We start from the raw sequence: 19253 nt of genomic DNA, 5'->3' as shown, positions 1-19253 counted from the left end.
GTTCTTGCGCGCTGTGTGGTGTTTGTTTTGTTTTTGTTCTTGCTCGCTGTGTGTGGTGTTTCTTTTTGTTCTTGCTCGCTGTGTGTGGTATTTGTTTTTGTTCTTTTTCACTGTGTGTGGTGTTTGTTTTTGTTCTTGCGCGCTGTGTGGTGTTTGTTTTGTTTTTGTTCTTGCTCGCTGTGTGTGGTGTTTCTTTTTGTTCTTGCGTGCTGTGTGGTGTTTGTTTTGTTTTTGTTCTTGCTCAATGTGTGATGTTTGTTTTTGTTCTTGTGCATTGTGTGTGGTATTTGTTTTTGTTCTTGCGCACTGTGTGTGGTGCTTGTTTTTGTTCTTGCGTGCTGTGTGTGGTGTTTGTTTTTTTTTCTTGCTCATTGTGTGTGGTGTTTGTTTTTGTTCTTGCGCAGTGTGTGTGGTGCTTGTTTTTGTTCTTGCGCACTGTGTGTGGCATTTGTTTTTGTTCTTGCATGCTGTGTGTGGTGTTTTTTTTGTTCTTGTTCAATGTGTGATGTTTGTTTTTGTTCTTGCACACTGTGTGTGGTGCTTGTTTTTGTTCTTGCTCAATGTGTGATGTTTGTTTTTGTTCTTGTGCATTGTGTGTGGTATTTGTTTTTGTTCTTGCGCACTGTGTGTGGTGCTTGTTTTTGTTCTTGCGTGCTGTGTGTGGTGTTTGTTTTTTTCTTGCTCATTGTGTGTGGTGTTTGTTTTTGTTCTTGTGCACTGTGTGTGGTGCTTGTTTTTGTTCTTGCGCACTGTGTGTGGCATTTGTTTTTGTTCTTGCGTGCTGTGTGTTGTGTTTTTTTTTTGTTCTTGAGTGCTGTGTGGTGTTCGGTTTTGTTCTTGTGCGCTGTGTGTGGTGTTTGTTTTTGTTCTTGTGTGCTGTGTGTGGTGTTTGTTTTTGTTCTTGTGTGCTGTGTGTGGTTTTTGTTTTTGTTCTTGCGTGCTGTGTGTGGCATTTTTTTTTGTTCTTGCGCGCTGTGTGGTGTTAGTTTTTGTTCTTGCATGCTGTGTGGTGTTTGTTTTTGTTCTTGTGCACTGTGTGTTGTTTGCTTTTGTTCTTGCACGCTGGGTTTGGTGTTTGTTTTTGTTCTTGCGCGCCGTGTGGTGTTTGTTTTTGTTCTTGCGCACTGTATGTGGTGTTTGTTTTTGTTCTTGCTCGCTGTGTGTGGTATTTGTTTTTGTTCTTTTTCACTGTGTGTGGTGTTTGTTTTTGTTCTTGCGCACTGTGTGTGGTGCTTGTTTTTGTTCTTGCTCAATGTGTGATGTTTGTTTTTGTTCTTGCTCATTGTGTGTGGTATTTGTTTTTGTTCTTGCGCACTGTGTGTGGTGCTTGTTTTTGTTCTTGCGTGCTGTGTGTGGTGTTTGTTTTTTTTCTTGCTCATTGTGTGTGGTGTTTGTTTTTGTTCTTGCGCACTGTGTGTGGTGCTTGTTTTTGTTCTTGCGCACTGTGTGTGGCATTTGTTTTTGTTCTTGCGTGCTGTGTGTTGTGTTTTTTTTTTGTTCTTGAGTGCTGTGTGGTGTTCGGTTTTGTTCTTGTGCGCTGTGTGTGGTGTTTGTTTTTGTTCTTGTGTGCTGTGTGTGGTGTTTGTTTTTGTTCTTGTGTGCTGTGTGTGGTTTTTGTTTTTGTTCTTGCTCGCTGTGTGTGGTGTTTGTTTTTGTTCTTTTTCACTGTGTGTGGTGTTTGTTTTTGTTCTTGCTCGCTGTGTGTGGTGTTTGTTTTTGTTCATTTTCACTGTGTGTGGTGTTTGTTTTTGTTCTTGCTCACTGTGTGTGGTGCTTGTTTTTGTTCTTGCGTGCTGTGTGGTGTTTGTTTTTGTTCTTGCTCATTGTGTGTGGTGTTTGTTTTTGTTCTTGCGCACTGTGTGTGGTGCTTGTTTTTGTTCTTGCGCACTGTGTGTGGCATTTGTTTTTGTTCTTGCGTGCTGTGTGTTGTGTTTTTTTTTGTTCTTGAGTGCTGTGTGGTGTTCGGTTTTGTTCTTGTGCGCTGTGTGTGGTGTTTGTTTTTGTTCTTGTGTGCTGTGTGTGGTGTTTGTTTTTGTTCTTGTGTGCTGTGTGTGGTTTTTGTTTTTGTTCTTGCTCGCTGTGTGTGGTGTTTGTTTTTGTTCTTTTTCACTGTGTGTGGTGTTTGTTTTTGTTCTTGCTCGCTGTGTGTGGTGTTTGTTTTTGTTCATTTTCACTGTGTGTGGTGTTTGTTTTTGTTCTTGCTCACTGTGTGTGGTGCTTGTTTTTGTTCTTGCGTGCTGTGTGGTGTTTGTTTTTGTTCTTGTGCGTTGTGTGTGGTGTTTGTTTTTGTTCTTGCGCGCTGTGTGGTGTTTGTTTTTGTTCTTGTGCATTGTGTGTGGTGTTTGTTTTTGTTCTTGCGTGCTGTGTTGTGTTTGTTTTTGTTCTTGTGTGTTGTGTGTGGTGTTTGTTATTGTTCTTGCGCGCTGTGTGGTGTTTGTTTTTGTTCTTGCGTGCTGTGTGGTGTTTGTTTTTGTTCTTGCGTGCTGTGTGGTGTTTGTTTTTGTTCTTGTGCGTTGTGTGTGGTGTTTGTTTTTGTTGGGCAGAAGTGTAAAATCAGTTGTCCCACATTGTTCTTTGCATCTGTCTCTGTTTCTTTGTGTGCGTTTTTGCAGACATTTCAGAAAGTGTGGGCGTGCCTTTGTGGAAACAAACTTTTCTTCTTCAACGATAAAAAAGACACTGACGTAAGTTGGAGTTCTGCGCAGACATCCTGGTGACAGGTTGCTCCCATTGAAGTGGTGACTGTGTCTTTGTTTTGTCAGTACATACAGAAGGTGGACCTCAATGAATTCATCTCAGTAACAGATGATGCCAACTGGGACAAAACGTTATCTGCAGCCCGGCTGAAGCTCCAGATTAAAGATGGTGATATTGGACTGACTGTAAGGACAAGCAATATGTCCTTGACGTAAATCATCATTTTTTTGTTTTCACCATTTGGTTTATGTTCAGGTGCCCAGCCTCGAGGCTCGGGAGCTGTGGAAAGGTTATATCCACGCTGTGGCACAGGTAACCAGCAAAACTCTGACATCATCACTAAAACCTTAACCACAGTTTCTGCATAGATTCAGTACGTCGATAACATGTGTTTAAAGTTGACTGGATGTGTGTTGACGGGTGTCATGGGTATTTCCCCCAGCTGGCTGTACCATTCTCCCTCAACCTACTGCCAGGACAGATCCACATGCTGAGAGAGGTAGTGGAGAAGGAAATCAAGAGAAGAAAACCTCTTCTTCCACCTGCTGGCTCCACCTACCTCAACCTCCTTGCAGACATGCCAACGTAAGTACAAAAAACACACCAAAAAGGGACCACTGAATCTCCACAGGAACACTGATGGTCCTCAAATGGAAGTGGGCATATGCCTGGAAAGTCCTCACCATCTCATACAGGTCCTTCACACTTTGTTTTCAGTACAATTATTCTGCAGAAACCCTTCAGCTTCAGGGATCTTTGCTCCCCAGACCCCCTCAACTGTGGCCCTCTTAACCCCCCGCCATTTAAGCACTTTTCTTTATTTGCCTCTCACATGCCTGGGAAGTCCTCACCATGTCCCCTGTTTACAAAGGGGTACTCAGGTCAAAGCAGTTTCAGTCTTTTGTTCACAGTAATGAGTCATTCACATCATCAGGAGAGCCGTCAGGAGAGGAGTCAGTCTCATCATTAGGAGGGACAGCTACCCTGGCTGTCTTGCTGTATGGTTGTGAGAATTAGATGGTAACCAGTGACCTAAGGTGATAACTGGATGTCTTTGGTACTAGGTCTCTTTGAGGGATACCACTGGAATGACTTTGTATCAAACAAATGGTTACTGAGAGAGACGAGCATGAGGAGTATCAGTTGCACTGTAAGGTAGCGTCAGTGTCGACATTTTGTCCATGTGCCCCGTTTCTCTGTGCATGATCCAGCATGCAAGTGCCTGAGTGTTGAGGACCCCACTACAATAGAATAATAATAGAATAATTGTCATTGTAACAACGAAATTGTGGAGGAGGAGGAGAGAAGGCCAAGGGTATATCCACATTTCACCTGACTGTGTACATAGATGGTTATTTTATTGATGTGGGAATGCCCCGGCATGTCTGCCTGGGTGGTTGCCATCCAGGGCCCAAGGCAGTTCCGTGGCGTTATGGATGTGGCAAAGAGCAGCATCAGCACATGCTTCCGGACTACCTGACTTGCACTTTCAGCTGGTCACAGTTTTTACGGTTGCACCAAATCCAGTACACATCTGCATTTGGCTTTGACACAAGTTTTACTTCCTGCTGAAAATCCACATTCTATCTGGGTTCACATGACCCTGTTACAGCGTGTTTCAGATTGGTCTGGGTTGTGTTCACACTTTGGTTGGCCATTCTTCTCACTGTTTGCTGACTTCCTGCAGTTGTTACTACCCGGTGTCCCGTGTGGAGGCGGAGCTGCTGCTGGACAGAGAGTCGTCCAGTGGAAACCTGCTGCTGAGGCCTGGGTGTGATGGGAGTTCGTTTGCTGTCACCACCAGACAGGACCTGGACAGGTACGCACATTCGCATGAAGACAAGATGAAGAATTTCAGCTGCTCCCATTCAACGTAGCAGATACACATTTCAATTTGGCACAGTTTTACACCAGATGCCAATCCTGGCACAACTGCAGTTGCACAGGGAGAACGGGTGTGGATGGGCTTGAACCCCAGACCTTCTTCCTGTGAGATCAGAGAACTAAAAACTGCATCACTGCACTGCCCCAAGCTCCATTTTGTTACTCCTTCCAGTTTGGGGTAATTCTACGGAAACAGAATTCCTTGTAAGCTAAAAGATTACCGTATCTGGCTGTGACAGTAAAACTGGCCTTTTTGTCGCACAGCATGCGTGTGTTTCAGGTACGGCTGTGACTGTCATTTACGTCACGAAACCGCCAGTAGTTCAGTCCCAACGTGTATTCAGCTGAAATGAACCTGATGCTGGTTTAGCTGTGATCCAACATACAGTCAGCAGGACAGATGAATACACTTTGGAATGTGGTCATTGTAAATGGTTGGATGTGGTTTGTTTGTGTTTTTATTTGTTGTTTGGTGTTATTTACTGACTGTCTATGTATCTGATTCAGCCCAATGTTCAGACATTACCGCGTGAGTCAGAAACCTGAGGGGGCCTTCAGCATTGATGTGGACATTCCTGTGAGTACCCAGAGACTTGTTAAAAGTTTTGGTCTTTTTTACTGTAAAGTTGCACTGGTCATAACCAATAATTAACCATCTCAGAATTTTCAGGTGTTGATTTTTTTTCCCACATCAAATCAAATCAAATCAATTTTATTTATATAGCGCCAAATCACAACAAACAGTTGCCCCAAGGCGCTTTATATTGTAAGGCAAAGCCATACAATAATTACGTAAAAACCCCAACGGTCAAAACGACCCCCTGTGAGCAAGCACTTGGCGACAGTGGGAAGGAAAAACTCCCTTTTAACAGGAAGAAACCTCCAGCAGAACCAGGCTCAGGGAGGGGCAGTCTTCTGCTGGGACTGGTTGGGGCTGAGGGGAGAGAACCAGGAAAAAGACATGCTGTGGAAGAGAGCAGAGATCAATCACTAATGATTAAATGCAGAGTGGTGCATACAGAGCAAAAAGAGAAAGAAACACTCAGTGCATCATGGGAACCCCCCAGCAGTCTAAGTCTATAGCAGCATAACTAAGGGATGGTTCAGGGTCACCTGATCCAGCCCTAACTACAACCCCTGGCAAAAATGATGGAATCACTGGCCTCGGAGGATGTTCATTCAGTTGTTTAATTTTGTAGAAAAAAAGCAGATCACAGACATGACACAAAACTAAAGTCATTTCAAATGGCAACTTTCTGGCTTTAAGAAACACTATAAGAAATCAAGAAAAAAAGATTGGTGCAGTCAGTAACGGTTACTTTTTTAGACCAAGCAGAGGGAAAAAAAAATATGGAATCACTCAATTCTGAGGAAAAAATTATGGAATCACCCTGTAAATTTTCATCCCCAAAACTAACACCTGCATCAAATCAGATCTGCTTGTTAGTCTGCATCTAAAAAGCAGTGAACACACCTTGGAGAGCTGTTGCACCAAGTGGACTGACATGAATCATGGCTCCAACACGAGAGATGTCAATTGAAACAAAGGAGAGGATTATCAAACTCTTAAAAGAGAGTAAATCATCACGCAATGTTGCAAAAGATGTTGGTTGTTCACAGTCAGCTGTGTCTAAACTCTGGACCAAATACAAACAACATGGGAAGGTTGTTAAAGGCAAACATACTGGTAGACCAAGGAAGACATCAAAGCATCAAGACAGAAAACTTAAAGCAATATGTTTCAAAATATGAAAATGCACAACAAAACAGATGAGGAACGAATGGGAGGAAACTGGAGTCAACGTCTGTGACCGAACTGTAAGAAACTGCCTAAAGGAAATGGGATTTACATACAGAAAAGCTAAACGAAAGCCATCATTAACACCTAAACAGAAAAAAACAAGTTTACTGTTATGTCTCGGACGCAGTCGGAGCACCGACCAGCGTTTGACAGGACCCAGCATAAAGGAAACAGAGCACGGTTCAAAGGATAACAGAATTTAATGACATAACAGTGAGTGCTCAATTAATAACCAATAAGTGCGCGGTCTGGCGAGGTGGAAAAACGGCGCGCTCCCAGCAGCACAAACGGTCCGGAGTCAGAACAGTTTGGACCCAAGGACCCCGCCGACACCCCCCAGGTGGCCACGACCAACCGAGTCTGTGAAAGAAGAAACCATAATGTGAGTCCACCACTCCACACACAGAGAAACCACTCAAAGGTGTACATAATCAGCAAACACTTCCTGGCTTAATCACCAATCAGCTTCCCACCCTGCAGGCATGGAACACCCAGTTCAATTCTCCACTGCAGTGGAAGCTGATTAAACGACTAACATAACAGCTCAATATAATAAGGTGTGAGGGACACCACATCTACTGACTGTACTCATGTTAGTCACAAAACCTAAAGTACCTCAGGAAGTGTGCTGACGAGCGTGAGACCTCACCCCCTCCTCTTTCACAGACCATGGCATCAAACCTGGTACGGTCTCTGCATCCATAATGATGAGATGGTTCTCCAAACGTCGATCTCACCCGTCTGGTCACAAGGTCGAGTCTCTGGCAAATACACACTGTGTACTCCAGACTTAAATGCAACCATGCCCCAATCCATACAGATGCACCACAGCTGTGAGCCCTGACGAGCTGCACATGACAAGCCTCAGGTGATCAGGGTGAGGTCCTGATAACTCAGCCACACATCAGCCACTCAGTCCTGAACGCATGCCACCTGGAAGGAAAGACAGAAAACAGACAAAAGCCAGCCAGGCACCCCAGCCACACAACAGTTACAATGGGCTAAGGAAAAGCAATTGTGGACTGTGGATGACTGGATGAAAGTCATATTCAGTGATGAATCTGGAATCTGCATTGGGCAAGGTGATGATGCTGGAACTTTTCTTTGGTGCCTTTCCAATGAGATTTATAAAGATGACTGCCTGAAGAGAACATGTAAATTTCCACAGTCATTGATGATATGGGGCTGCATGTCAGGTAAAGGCACTGGGGAGATGGCTGTCATTACATCATCAATAAATGCACAAGTTTGTGTTGATATTTTGGACAATTGAAAGGATGTTTGGGGAAGATGAAATCATTTTTCAAGATGATAATGCATCTTGCCATAGAGCAAAAACTGCAAAAACATTCCTTGCAAAAAGACACATAGGGTCAATGTCAATGAGCAGATCTGATTTGATGCAGGTGTTAATTTGGGGGATGAACATTTACAGGGTGATTCCATAATTTTTTCCTCAGAATTGAGTGATTCCATATTTTTTTCCTCTGCTTGGTCTAAAAAAGTAACCGTTACTGACTGCCACAATCTTTTTTTCTTGATTTCTTATAGTGTTTCTTAAAGCCAGAAAGTTGCCATTTGAAATGACTTTAGTTTTGTGTCATGTCTGTGATCTGCTTTTTTTCTACAAAATTAAACAACTGAATGAACATCCTCCGAGGCCGGTGATTCCATAATTTTTGCCAGGGGTTGTATAAGCTTTAGCAAAAAGGAAAGTTTTAATCCTAATCTTAAAAGTAGAGAGGGTGTCTGTCTCCCTGATCCGAATTGGGAGCTGGTTCCACAGGAGAGGAGCCTGAAAGCTGAAGGCTCTGCCTCCCATTCTACTCTTACAAACCCTAAGAACTACAAGTAAGCCTGCAGTCTGAGAGCGAAGCGCTCTATTGGGGTGATATGGTACTATGAGGTCCCTAAGATAAGATGGGACCTGATTATTCAAAACCTTATAAGTAAGAAGAACAATTTTAAATTCTATTCTAGAATTAACAGGAAGCCAATGAAGAGAGGCCAATATGGGTGAGATATGCTCGCTCCTTCTAGTCCCTGTCAGTACTCTAGCTGCAGCATTTTGAATTAACTGAAGGCTTTTCAGGGAACTTTTAGGACAACCTGATAATAATGAATTACAGTAGTCCAGCCTAGAGGAAATAAATGCATGAATTAGTTTTTCAGCATCACTCTGAGACAAGACCTTTCTAATTTTAGAGATATTGTGCAAATGCAAAAAAGCAGTCCTACATATTTGTTTAATATGCGCATTGAATGACATATCCTGATCAAAAATGACTCCAAGATTTCTCACAGTATTACTAGAGGTCAGGGTAATGCCATCCAGAGTAAGGATCTGGTTAGACACCATGTTTCTAAGATTTGTGGGGCCAAGTACAATAACTTCAGTTTTATCTGAATTTAAAAGCAGGAGATTAGAGGTCATCCATGTCTTTATGTCTGTAAGACAATCCTGCAGTTTAGCTAATTGGTGTGTGTCCTCTGGCTTCATGGATAGATAAAGCTGGGTATCATCTGCGTAAAATGAAAATTTAAGCAATGCTTTCTAATAATACTACCTAAGGGAAGCATGTATAAAGTGAATAAAATTGGTCCTAGCACAGAACCTTGTGGAACTCCATAATTAACTTTAGTCTGTGAAGAAGATTCCCCATTTACATGAACAAATTGTAATCTATTAGACAAATATGATTCAAAGCACCGCAGCGCAGTGCCTTTAATACCTATGGCATGCTCTAATCTCTGTAATAAAATTTTATGGTCAACAGTATCAAAAGCAGCACTGAGGTCTAACAGAACAAGCACAGAGATGAGTCCACTGTCTGAGGCCATAATGCTGTTTCTGTACTATGATGGATTCTAAAACCTGACTGAAACTGTTCAAATAGACCATTCCTCTGCAGATGATCAGTTAGCTGTTTTACAACTACCCTTTCAAGAATTTCTGAGAGAAAAGGAAGGTTGGAGATTGTCCTATAATTAGCTAAGATAGCTGGGTCAAGTGATGGCTTTTTAAGTAATGGTTTAATTACTGCCACCTTAAAAGCCTGTGGTACATAGCCAACTAATAAAGATAGATTGATCATATTTAAGATCGAAACATTAATTAATGGTAGGGCTTCCTTGAGCAACCTGGTAGGAATGGGGTCTAATAGACATGATGGTTTGGAGGAAGTAACTAATGAAAATAACTCAGACAGAACAATCATAGAGAAAGAGTCTAAACAAATACCGGCATCACTGAAAGCAGCCAAAGAGAACGATATGTCTTTGGGATGGTTATGAGTAATTTTTTCTCTAATAGTTAAAATTTTATTAGCAAAGAAAGTCATGAAGTCATTACTAGTTAAAGTTAAAGGAATACTCGGCTCAATAGAGCTCTGACTCTTTGTCAGCCTGGCTACAGTGCTGAAAAGAAACCTGGGGTTCTTAATTTCTTCAATTAGTGATGAGTAGTAAGATGTCCTAGCTTTATGGAGGGCTTTTTTATAGAGCAACAGACTCTTTTTCCAGGCTAAGTGAAGATCTTCTAAATTAGTGAGACGCCATTTCCTCTCCAACTTACGGGTTATCTGCTTTAAGCTGCGAGTTTGTGAGTTATACCACGGAGTCAGGCACTTCTGATTTAAAGCTCTCTTTTTCAGAGGAGCTACAGCATCCAAAGTTGTGTTCAATGAGGATGTAAATCTATTGACGAGATAATCTATCTCACTTACAGAGTTTAGGTAGCTACTCTGCACTGTGTTGGTATATGGCATAGGAGAACACAAAGAAGGAATCATATCCTTAAACCTAGTTACAGCGCTTTCTGAAAGACTTCTCCTGTAATGAAACTTATTCTCCACTGCTGGGTAGTCCATCAGAGTAAATGTAAATGTTATTAAGAAATGATCAGACAGAAGGGGGTTTTCAGGGAATACTGTTAAGTCTTCAATTTCCATACCATAAGTCAGAACAAGATCTAAAGTATGATTAAAGTGGTGGGTGGACTCATTTACATTTTGAGCAAAGCCAGTCAAGTCTAATAATAGATTAAATGCAGTGTTGAGGCTGTCATTCTCAGCATCTGTGTGGATGTTAAAATCGCTCAGTATAATTATCTTATCTGAGCTAAGCACTAAGTCAGACAAAAGGTCCGAAAATTCACAGTAACGACCAGGTGGATGATAGATAATAACTAATAAAACTGGTTTTTGGGACTTCCAATTTGGATGGACAAGATTAAGAGTCAAGCTTTCAAATGAATTAAAGCTCCGTATGGATTTTTGATTAATTAATAAGCTGGAGTGGAAGATTGCTGCTAATCCTCCACCTCGGCCCGTGCTACGAGCGTTCTGGCAGTTAGTGTGACTTGGGGGTGTTGACTCATTTAAACTAACATATTCTTCCTGCTGTAACCAGGTTTCTGTAAGGCAGAATAAATCAATATGTTTATCAATTATTATATCATTTACTAACAGGGACTTAGAAGTGAGAGACCTAATGTTTAATAGACCACATTTAACTGTTTTAGTCTGTGGTGCAGTTGAAGGTGCTATATTATTTTTTCTTTTTGAATTTTTATGCTTAAATAGATTTTTGCTGGTTATTGGTGGTCTGGGAGCAGGCACCGTCTCTACGGGGATGGGGTAATGAGGGGATGGCAGGGGGAGAGAAGCTGCAGAGAGGTGTGTAAGACTACAACTCTGCTTCCTGGTCCCAACCCTGGATAGTCACGGTTTGGAGGATTTAAGAAAATTGGCCAGATTTCTAGAAATGAGAGCTGCTCCATCCAAAGTGGGATGGATGCCGTCTCTCCTAACAAGACCAGGTTTCCCCCAGAAGCTTTGCCAATTATCTATGAAGCCCACCTCATTTTTTGGACACCACACGACTGAAAAGTCACCGAAAGCCGTCTGAATCATCCGAATGGTTTCCACCTGGCAGTCACCCAGTTTCTGGCCAAATTTGATGCGGCGCTGCTCCAGTCGTTCCGTCATTTTCCTTGAAATGAAAATCCCCCGAGCGCACAGCACACATCCCACACAAAGGCTGCTTACCAGGAAATGACGCAATCGACAGTGTGGAAAAGTTCACGCATGCGCACGAAGGTTCAAGGTTGGCTGATGCAAGCACACCTGATTCAAATCCATCAGGTTTTTGAAAAAATAAAAAGGTCTGATACTTTTCTAACAGACCTCGTATTTCATACCATTATTGTTTGGGTGGTTGGGGGTGCAGTCAAGGGTGTGGAGGGTGTAGAGGAGGGGGCTGAGCACACATCCTTGCAGGGACTCAGTGTGAAGGAGATGTGAGCACCCATTCTTACCTGCCTCTACTGGTGGTTGGCTCTCACTGCGGTATTGTATCACTTCCTGTTCTGGAGCACAGCGGTGTTTTTCTGTATCTGTTAGCTGTTTAATCTGCGCAGTTAGATTGATCTAGTTATCTAGATTACGATTTGTTTCCCAGTGTAATCTTTACGTGCCTTAACTAAAGCACTCCTTCTGCTGAATCACCTCTAAATTATTTACACATTATTCACTTTGGGTGTTTTTAGGAATCCGCTAGCTTAGCGTAGCTACTAGCTCTTAGCCGCTTTAGCATGGCGGCTTCTCCTGTCTCTCCCGCACTTTTCTGCTCTGGGTGTGAAATGTTTAGTTATTCCTCGGCCTCCTTTAGCAGTAATGGTACTTGTAATAAGTGTAGCTTATTCGTAGCTTTGGAGGCCAGGCTGGGCGAATTGGAGACTCGGCTCCGCACCGTGGAAAATTCTACAGCTAGCCAGGCCCCTGTAGTCGGTGCGGACCAAGGTAGCTTAGCCGCCGTTAGTTCCCCCCTGGCAGATCCCGAACAGCCGGGAAAGCAGGCCGACTGGGTGACTGTGAGGAGGAAGCATAGCCCTAAACAGAAGCCCCGTGTACACCGCCAACCCGTTCACATCTCTAACCGTTTTTCCCCACTCGACGACACACCCGCCGAGGATCAAACTCTGGTTATTGGCGACTCTGTTTTGAGAAATGTGAAGTTAGCGACACCAGCAACCATAGTCAATTGTCTTCCGGGGGCCAGAGCAGGCGACATTGAAGGAAATTTGAAACTGCTGGCTAAGGCTAAGCGTAAATTTGGTAAGATTGTAATTCACGTCGGCAGTAATGACACCCGGTTACGCCAATCGGAGGTCACTAAAATTAACATTAAATCGGTGTGTAACTTTGCAAAAACAATGTCGGACTCTGTAGTTTTCTCTGGGCCCCTCCCCAATCGGACCGGGAGTGACATGTTTAGCCGCATGTTCTCCTTGAATTGCTGGCTGTCTGAGTGGTGTCCAAAAAATGAGGTGGGCTTCATAGATAATTGGCAAAGCTTCTGGGGAAAACCTGGTCTTGTTAGGAGAGACGGCATCCATCCCACTTTGGATGGAGCAGCTCTCATTTCTAGAAATCTGGCCAATTTTCTTAAATCCTCCAAACCGTGACTATCCAGGGTTGGGACCAGGAAGCAGAGTTGTAGTCTTACACACCTCTCTGCAGCTTCTCTCCCCCTGCCATCCCCTCATTACCCCATCCCCGTAGAGACGGTGTCTGCTCCCAGACCACCAATAACCAGCAAAAATCTATTTAAGCATAAAAATTCAAAAAGAAAAAATAATATAGCACCTTCAACTGCACCACAGACTAAAACAGTTAAATGTGGTCTGTTAAACATTAGGTCTCTCTCTTCTAAGTCCCTGTTAGTAAATGATATAATAATTGATCAACATATTGATTTATTCTGCCTTACAGAAACCTGGTTACAGCAGGATGAATATGTTAGTTTAAATGAGTCAACACCCCCGAGTCACACTAACTGTCAGAATGCTCGTAGCACGGGCCGGGGCGGAGGATTAGCAGCAATCTTCCATTCCAGCTTATTAATTAATCAAAAACCCAGACAGAGCTTTAATTCATTTGAAAGCTTGTCTCTTAGTCTTGTCCATCCAAATTGGAAGTCCCAAAAACCAGTTTTATTTGTTATTATCTATCGTCCACCTGGTCGTTACTGTGAGTTTCTCTGTGAATTTTCAGACCTTTTGTCTGACTTAGTGCTTAGCTCAGATAAGATAATTATAGTGGGCGATTTTAACATCCACACAGATGCTGAGAATGACAGCCTCAACACTGCATTTAATCTATTATTAGACTCTATTGGCTTTGCTCAAAAAGTAAATGAGTCCACCCACCACTTTAATCATATCTTAGATCTTGTTCTGACTTATGGTATGGAAATAGAAGACTTAACAGTATTCCCTGAAAACTCCCTTCTGTCTGATCATTTCTTAATAACATTTACATTTACTCTGATGGACTACCCAGCAGTGGGGAATAAGTTTCATTACACTAGAAGTCTTTCAGAAAGCGCTGTAACTAGGTTTAAGGATATGATTCCTTCTTTATGTTCTCTAATGCCATATACCAACACAGTGCAGAGTAGCTACCTAAACTCTGTAAGGGAGATAGAGTATCTCGTCAATAGTTTTACATCCTCATTGAAGACAACTTTGGATGCTGTAGCTTCTCTGAAAAAGAGAGCTTTAAATCAGAAGTGTCTGACTCCGTGGTATAACTCACAAACTCGTAGCTTAAAGCAGATAACCCGTAAGTTGGAGAGGAAATGGCGTCTCACTAATTTAGAAGATCTTCACTTAGCCTGGAAAAAGAGTCTGTTGCTCTATAAAAAAGCCCTCCATAAAGCTAGGACATCTTTCTACTCATCACTAATTGAAGAAAATAAGAACAACCCCAGGTTTCTTTTCAGCACTGTAGCCAGGCTGACAAAGAGTCAGAGCTCTATTGAGCTGAGTATTCCATTAACTTTAACTAGTAATGACTTCATGACTTTCTTTGCTAACAAAATTTTAACTATTAGAGAAAAAATTACTCATAACCATCCCAAAGACGTATCGTTATCTTTGGCTGCTTTCAGTGATGCCGGTATTTGGTTAGACTATTTCTCTCTGATTGTTCTGTCCGAGTTATTTTCATTAGTTACTTCATCCAAACCATCAACATGTTTATTAGACCCCATTCCTACCAGGCTGCTCAAGGAAGCCCTACCATTATTTAATGCTTCGATCTTAAATATGATCAATCTATCTTTGTTAGTTGGCTATGTACCACAGGCTTTTAAGGTGGCAGTAATTAAACCATTACTTAAAAAGCCATCACTTGACCCAGCTATCTTAGCTAATTATAGGCCAATCTCCAACCTTCCTTTTCTCTCAAAAGTCTTGAAAGGGTAGTTGTAAAACAGCTAACTGATCATCTGCAGAGGAATGGTCTATTTGAAGAGTTTCAGTCAGGTTTTAGAATTCATCATAGTACAGAAACAGCATTAGTGAAGGTTACAAATGATCTTCTTATGGCCTCGGACAGTGGACTCATCTCTGTGCTTGTTCTGTTAGACCTCAGTGCTGCTTTTGATACTGTTGACCATAAAATTTTATTACAGAGATTAGAGCATGCCATAGGTATTAAAGGCACTGCGCTGCAGTGGTTTGAATCATATTTGTCTAATAGATTACAATTTGTTGATGTAAATGGGGAATCTTCTTCACAGACTAAAGTTAATTATGGAGTTCCACAAGGTTCTGTGCTAGGACCAATTTTATTCACTTTATACATGCTTCCCTTAGGCAGTATTATTAGACGGTACTGCTTAAATTTTCATTGTTACGCAGATGATACCCAGCTTTATCTATCCATGAAGCCAGAGGACACACACCAATTAGCTAAACTGCAGGATTGTCTTACAGACATAAAGACATGGATGACCTCTAATTTCCTGCTTTTAAACTCAGATAAAACTGAAGTTATTGTACTTGGCCCCACAAATCTTAGAAACATGGTGTCTAACCAGATCCTTACTCTGGATGGCATTACCCTGACCTCTAGTAATACTGTGAGAAATCTTGGAGTCATTTTTGATCAGGATATGTCATTCAAAGCGCATATTAAACAAATATGTAGGACTGCTTTTTTGCATTTACGCAATATCTCTAAAATCAGAAAGGTCTTGTCTCAGAGTGATGCTGAAAAACTAATTCATGCATTTATTTCCTCTAGGCTGGACTATTGTAATTCATTATTATCAGGTTGTCCTAAAAGTTCTCTAAAAAGCCTTCAGTTAATTCAAAATGCTGCAGCTAGAGTACTGACGGGGACTAGAAGGAGAGAGCATATCTCACCCATATTGGCCTCTCTTCATTGGCTTCCTGTTAATTCTAGAATAGAATTTAAAATTCTTCTTCTTACTTATAAGGTTTTGAATAATCAGGTCCCATCTTATCTTAGGGACCTCGTAGTACCATATCACCCCAATAGAGCGCTTCGCTCTCAGACTGCAGGCTTACTTGTAGTTCCTAGGGTTTGTAAGAGTAGAATGGGAGGCAGAGCCTTCAGCTTTCAGGCTCCTCTCCTGTGGAACCAGCTCCCAATTCAGATCAGGGAGACAGACACCCTCTCTACTTTTAAGATTAGGCTTAAAACTTTCCTTTTTGCTAAAGCTTATAGTTAGGGCTGGATCAGGTGACCCTGAACCATCCCTTAGTTATGCTGCTATAGACGTAGACTGCTGGGGGGTTCCCACGATGCACTGTTTCTTTCTCTTTTGCTCTGTATGCACCACTCTGCATTTAATCATTAGTGATCGATCTCTGCTCCCCTCCACAGCATGTCTTTTTCCTGGTTCTCTCCCTCAGCCCCAACCAGTCCCAGCAGAAGACTGCCCCTCCCTGAGCCTGGTTCTGCTGGAGGTTTCTTCCTGTTAAAAGGGAGTTTTTCCTTCCCACTGTAGCCAAGTGCTTGCTCACAGGGGGTCGTTTTGACCGTTGGGGTTTTACATAATTATTGTATGGCCTTGCCTTACAATATAAAGCGCCTCGGGGCAACTGTTTGTTGTGATTTGGCGCTATATAAAAAAAATTGATTGATTGATTGACTTTCTATGAGCAGATAGTCAGGAAGACTTTTACAGCCGAGGCAGATGGAGTGAGACAAACCGAGGGTGGACGCTTTAATGTGGGTGGGTTGAGGGGTGTGGTACCTCCTCCTCAGGTGACTCTTTTTCAGAGTGTGTGAAGAAGCAGTTCAGCTCTTCCACCATTTCTGCATCTCCTCTGAGGATGTGTTGCTGACCTTACAGTTGGTTAGGTGTTATATCCTCCTCTAGTTTCTCCTTGTTGCCTGCTTGATGCCCCTCTCCAGGTCAGCTGTGGCTGAGCTGTACAGTTGTCCATCACTAGACTTGAAAGGGGTGTTTGTTTCTTTCAGCAGGGAAGTCCTCTCTCGTCATCCAGGGCTTGTGGCTGGTCTACACATAGATGCATTTCTCGGTGTTTGATGGAAGCCAGTACTGCTGCAGTTTTCTGTTTGTTTTTTTTCTCTCTGTTTAAGGTGCAGCTCCATCCAGAGATGGGAGTTGTATTCCTGTTGGTGATCCTCCTGTCCTGGGCGCCAATAGCATTTCTTGTATATTCGTCCGTGAATTGTTCTGTAATTTCTGTCTGTATCATGGCCCAAGCAGAGGATCACCCCTTTGAGTCTGGTCTGCTTGAGGTTTCTTCCTCAGAGGGAGTTTTTCCTTACCACTGTTGCTCTGGGGGTTGGTAAGGTTAGACCTTACTGTGTGAAGTGCTTTGAGGCAACTCTGTTGTGATGTGGCGCTATATAAAGGAAAATAAATTGAATTGAATTTCATTGAGTGTGCTCTTCTAGGTCCTCTGAGTAAAAGATACTGCAGCTGAGGAGAAGCGTCCTCAGGCCACAGTCTGGTTTTTGTTGTGGGAGACCTTTCCTCTTATGAGGTGTGTAGGCAGGTCGTAGGAACAGAGACAGATGGTTGGACTGGCCTGAGTGGGGCACTGCTGTGTCCTGTAGCCCTGATTCATGTTCAGATAGACTTTATCCTGCATGTTACTTCCCCTAGTCACACACTTTACGTGCTTGTAAAACGTGATATATAGTTCTACCCTCTGCAAACAGAGGAGAGCTGCTTTCAGGAAAAACCACTCTACCCTCTACAGGCAAAAGAGAATTGGTCACAAAAAAAAAAAAAAATCATTTTCTTTAACACCATACTGATACGCTGGCAATATCACCCAAGTCATCCAGAGGCATACATTTTTAACTTATGGTTCAGATTTTAACCAAACTAATTTTGGACAAGTTATTTAAAATTACTGTCACATCTGAAGTTTTATAAAGTGAAAATATCAGATATATGTTTTAGTTTTAAAGTAATGTGCTAATTTTTAAGGTTTTGTGAGCACATGCTGAGCCCAGCAGTGCATTATAGGTAATCTCAGTACGTTCACGACAGGACAAATGCATTTCAGACACTCTGTTCAGGCTCCACGGAAAACAGCATTAAACTCTAGTGCATAAAACTCTCATGAATATATTCTCTGGGTTTATAAACGTTATTGTATTTGCGTTTGTTAAATTCCATGCATCTTAAATGTAGCAGACACGGATTATCTGGAATTTTGTTTTGGAAAGATTTCAAGGCCTCTACTGCCATCTACTGGCCAGTAGTGTTCATGGCAGTATTCACCCTAAGTACTAAGTGTCTGGGCACCAGTAGATGGTAGTGTTGTCAAATCAACTTTTTGGCTTTGCAAATGGCTTATTTATTTATTTATTTATTTTACAAATTAAGTTTAAAAACAAAACAAAAACAACAACAAAAAAACATTACAAGACAGCTCTGCGGTGTTTGCACAGGCACAGTGCGAGCGGTTGGACGCTTGTAGCTCTTCAGCAGCAGATAACCTCACGACAGCCGACCAGAATAATATCAAACAGGCTTGATTTTCATTCGACCATATGATCGGTGATCAGGAGGTGGTCGTGAGATGTTAAACGCAGCTTGTTACTCCATGTACACTACACGATGCAGGACGCACGATTAACCTGAAACTCGGTCCAAAAAATTCTTGCACGAATGAAAAATCATCTGAAAAAGGGCCAAAACTCGCACAGTGTAAAGCCAACATTTGTGTCAAGACAATATTGAGTGCACGTTTTACAACATCATAAAACGTGCGCATGGCACTAATAAAATGAGCGCACATTCTCTCCACATGCAAAACATTTTGTGATAATACTTCCAGGGCTCTGTAAAAATGCCTGTTTTTACAAATAAAAAAATGGAATATTTTACAAAAGCACATTTTATCTGTAAACACCAACACACGTCACATTAACGTGACAGTGTTTAGCAGAGGCACTTTTACCCAGAATCCATTGCGATCTGTCTGTGTTTGTTACAAAACCTCAGAATTAGTGCATTATTCAACTTTCAAAGATATATGTTATATTTTAACTTTGTACAAATGACAGAACTGACATTAATGGAGTTTTTCTATCAGTATTGACACAAAACCATAAGTCAGGATGCCTTTATTTTTCAAGACCTCCGCCTGACCGGAGCGTTATGATTGGTAAAGAGCTGGCTTTGTGGCTGCTCTCAGGGTGCTTCAGTGCTGTAACTGTGTACCTTCCAGCAGGGGGCAACGTTCAAACATAGAAGTACTGGCTCATTGTTTGGGTCTTTTGTTGCTTTTTATGCTTCCAAAAGCGATCGTGGTGTTAAAACTCAAATTAAGCTTGTTAGTAGTTGCAAATGTACCAGAGACGACACTGGAATTTATCAGTTATCTCTAACTTCTGATACATTTTTGGGTGGTTTATCGATTTATCTTTATCAAAGCTAACTTTTCAGTTATGTGATTATCTATTATAAAAGTTAATTTTTTGGTTATCTGTGCCCACCACTGAAACAGTGACATCGGTATGAGCATAGGGCCATTTTGAGCATTTAGTTGTTACGAGCCTTTAGTCAC

At 42.0% G+C, this 19253-nt stretch overlaps 1 protein-coding gene and 1 non-coding gene across 4 annotated transcripts in view; both read left to right on the top strand.

Moving 5' to 3' along the window:
• The window catches only part of LOC117505767 (signal-transducing adaptor protein 2-like), a 114754-nt gene that overhangs the window by 46687 nt on the left and 48814 nt on the right, over positions 1–19253 (top strand). For all 3 annotated transcript variants that reach the window (XM_034165311.1, XM_034165310.1, XM_034165309.1), the window contains exons 2-7: positions 2613–2684; positions 2763–2882; positions 2953–3009; positions 3140–3282; positions 4385–4516; positions 5089–5158. In XM_034165311.1, the coding sequence (XP_034021202.1) occupies positions 2613–2684; positions 2763–2882; positions 2953–3009; positions 3140–3282; positions 4385–4516; positions 5089–5158 (594 nt within the window). The remainder of the gene's footprint in view (positions 1–2612; positions 2685–2762; positions 2883–2952; positions 3010–3139; positions 3283–4384; positions 4517–5088; positions 5159–19253) is intronic.
• Positions 7428–7511, top strand: LOC117505769. The gene has a single exon (XR_004559252.1). It is a non-coding gene; the product is annotated as a small nucleolar RNA U83B (small nucleolar RNA).

This window comes from Thalassophryne amazonica, unplaced genomic scaffold (genome assembly GCF_902500255.1).
Source record: "Thalassophryne amazonica unplaced genomic scaffold, fThaAma1.1, whole genome shotgun sequence".
Taxonomy (NCBI): Eukaryota; Metazoa; Chordata; class Actinopteri; order Batrachoidiformes; family Batrachoididae; genus Thalassophryne; species Thalassophryne amazonica.
The sequence above is the reverse complement of the archived record's forward strand: the minus strand, read 5'-3'. Positions and strand labels throughout refer to the sequence as shown.